This window comes from Sinocyclocheilus anshuiensis, unplaced genomic scaffold (genome assembly GCF_001515605.1).
Source record: "Sinocyclocheilus anshuiensis isolate Anshui unplaced genomic scaffold, SAMN03320099.WGS_v1.1 scaffold283, whole genome shotgun sequence".
NCBI classification, from domain to species: domain Eukaryota; kingdom Metazoa; phylum Chordata; class Actinopteri; order Cypriniformes; family Cyprinidae; genus Sinocyclocheilus; species Sinocyclocheilus anshuiensis.
Window position 1 is genome coordinate 5,759,928 of NW_015549605.1, and position 3,235 is coordinate 5,763,162.

Genomic DNA, 3,235 nt, shown 5'->3' on the forward strand with positions numbered 1-3,235 from the left:
AGGGGGGGGGGGGGGGACTCTAGCACACACTGATTACAACAATGTATGCACATACATCATAAACATGATGATTTGTGTTGTTTACACCTGTTATTTTCAGATAAGGCTAAATATCAGCCTAACCAGTGGAGTTGAATCATAATGTTTGGTTTTTGCAGGTTTTGATCGTGGCAAAGAGGAAATCCTGCCTCTGAAAGAAGACTCCTCACTCTCCATATCCAAGAGCAAGGTAAACTCACACTCCTGTTTATCCTCCCTACCCATGATCCTCTGGGGCTGGAATCGGATCGATACGGGTCGCCAGGTCCGCAGTCATCAGCCTGTGTTTATTAATTATACATAGTCAAGAGCGTCTCAGAGGTGAAGGGACAGCAGGGGGGCGAATGCTGATGAGCAGTGCCTCAGAAATAACCCAGTTAGCATCCCACACTCGCTAATGTGATCAAATGCATTGCAGCATTGATATGGCTAGTCTGGGCCAAATAAAGCCGGATTCGTGACCGCACATAAACGCTAAATCTCAGTCTGTCTGTCACCGCGTCTCGTTGCGTCACAGGTTTGCGTGAGTCACTCTGGTGGGTTTTGGACGTCGTAGACGTGCTGTTACATCCAGACAGACCATTAGAAGATGCAGTCGACATCCAGAATAAATCCCAAATCACAGAGCCGTCAAACACAAGCGGCAGAGCGCTTTCAAAAGGCTGATTAACCCACATGGAGATATCTCACCTAATCGGCTTTGAAAAGCTGCGGGGTGAAATTAAACATTAAAAGTTCAGACCCACCTGGAAGGTGAACTGAGAAAATGTTCAAACTTTACATGCTTCTTGTTAGTTATGACTGTATTTTAACTGTATATACAGTTATAGTATGTACAGTATATACTATAATATGTCTGCATCATTTTTATTATGTTTTTATTCATTTTTACTAAAAGTAAAAAAAGATACATTTTGTGGCTGAATATAGCTGAAATATGTTTTTTAAAATATATTTATTATTAATAATGTTTAATATTTAATTTTTATTATATATTTTTTTATGTATTTTTTTATTTAATATGTATATATCTGAAATAAAAGTTAATGTTTATTTTATTTCAAGTAACAGAAATTTATTTTTTTCTGGTTTTAATTTTATTTTCAGTTTTAACATTAATAACCCTGATGTATGCATGTATGTACATTTTATTTATTTATTTATTTATTTATTAATTAACTTAAAGTTGTAGTAATTTTGTTGTTTTGTTATTTATATTGGTGTTTTTTTAATATGTCTGCATTGTTTTTTATTAATTTTGAATTCAGTTTAATGAAAACTAAAAAAAATTTGAGAAATGTTTTAGTTGAATGCTAATAATGTTTAATATTTTATTTTATTTCAGGTAATGTTTCATTTATATATACACACACGCACCGTTTAATATTTGTACAATATAAAATAACTTTTTCTTAAATATTTTAGTTTTAATATTTTTAATCAATTAATTTATTTTGTATATTTTAATTTTATTTGTGTGCGCATGTGTGTGTATGTATAAATAATTTATGTATATGTATGGATTATGCCACATTAATTTAGCCCAACCTAAGTCACAGCTCATAATATCATAATGTGCATGATGCTGTGTAAATTACTAACCCTTATGTTGGTTTTGCAGTCAGAAACCAAGCTCTATAATGGCTCAGATAAAGACGTATCGGTGTCTGGAAACAAACTTACTAAGAAGGAGTCACTCAAGGTACAGCCACACTCATTAATTGATCAATGCATGCTTTTTGTGCATTTCTTATATATGCATTCTGATTACTAAAGATAATGACTAATAATGTGATGTTTTGCATGCATGCATGTCTGTTCAGGTGCAAAAGAAGAACTACAGAGAAGAGAAGAAACGCGCCACTAAAGAGTTGCTCAGCACCATCACTGATCCGTCTGTCATCGTCATGGCCGACTGGCTCAAGGTTTGCCATTAAAATGTGTTTATTCTTACAGAACACACTTTTTTATGGTGCAAAATCTTGTTTGAATAATGCATGCTTTATAATGCATGTCCATTTAATGCACATCTCTGCATAAATGGTCTCAAAATTGTCTAATTTTTTATTAAATCTGTTGTAGTGCATCCAGAGCTGACCGATGCATTAAGTTTTGGTAGTAAATCCAAAGAGACGAAAACATGATTAAAAAGTGAACAGCACTTGTCAGTCTTTCTGTTTCGCTGCAGGGGTAAACAACTCATGCTAATAATCACAGTAATAGTCACATTGATGATAATATGTGAAAAAAGAGCTGCAGGGTCTGGAGGAAAGGAGGTTAAATCGATCTTAGCTTTCGATCAGCCCACATGAGGAAACATCCAGTCCTGTACGAGTCGCTCTTTCTCTTTCAGATCCGAGGCACGCTGAAGAGCTGGACCAAGCTGTGGTGTGTGCTGAAGCCAGGAGTCCTGCTCATCTATAAAACCAATAAGAACGGCCAGTGGGTCGGGACCGTCCTGCTCAACGCCTGCGAGCTCATCGAGAGACCCTCCAAGAAGGACGGCTTCTGCTTCAAGCTCTTCCATCCGCTCGAACAGTCCATCTGGGCCGTCAAGGTACAGAGAAAACTCAGCGGGAGCCATTCAGATTAAGATGAACATTTTTGGATTTGCATTATTTGCATTATGATTTAATTATTAAAAGGGGTTTTCAAAGGGGGGTTTTAATTATTTTGGGGTCCTAATTAAAAAATTAAATAAAAAAAAAATATTTATATATATACAATATCTCACAGAAGTGAGTACACCCCTCACATTTTTGTAAATATTTTATTATATCTTTTCATGTGACAACACTGAAGAAATGACACTTTGCTACAATGTAAAGTAGTGAGTGTACAGCTTGTATAACAGTGTAAATTTGATGTCCCCTCAAAATAACTCAACACACAGCCATTAATGTCTAATCCGTCTTTCGGATGAGACGTTAAACCGAGGTCCTGACTCTCTGTGGTCATTAAAAATCCCATGGCACTTCTCGTAAAGAGTAGGGGTTTAACCCCGGTGTCTTGACCAGTTGCCCCCCTGGCCTTTGTCAGTCATGGCCTCCTAATAATCCCCAACCACTTGATTGGCTCTATGACTCTCTCTCCTCTCCACCTGTAGCTGGTGTGTGGTGAGCGCACTGGTGCCGTTGTCCTGTGGCTGCCGTCGCATCATCCAAGTGGATGCTGCACACTGGTGGTGGTTGAGGAG

General features: G+C 37.2%; 1 protein-coding gene across 1 annotated transcript in view; it reads left to right on the forward strand.

The window, feature by feature from the left end:
- Nucleotides 1-3,235, forward strand: part of LOC107658748 (oxysterol-binding protein-related protein 8-like) — a 77,420-nt gene that overhangs the window by 60,841 nt on the left and 13,344 nt on the right. Inside the window, exons 4-7 of the mRNA XM_016447398.1 lie at nucleotides 159-229; nucleotides 1,661-1,741; nucleotides 1,863-1,964; nucleotides 2,393-2,596. Of these exons, the coding sequence (XP_016302884.1) occupies nucleotides 159-229; nucleotides 1,661-1,741; nucleotides 1,863-1,964; nucleotides 2,393-2,596 (458 nt within the window). The remainder of the gene's footprint in view (nucleotides 1-158; nucleotides 230-1,660; nucleotides 1,742-1,862; nucleotides 1,965-2,392; nucleotides 2,597-3,235) is intronic.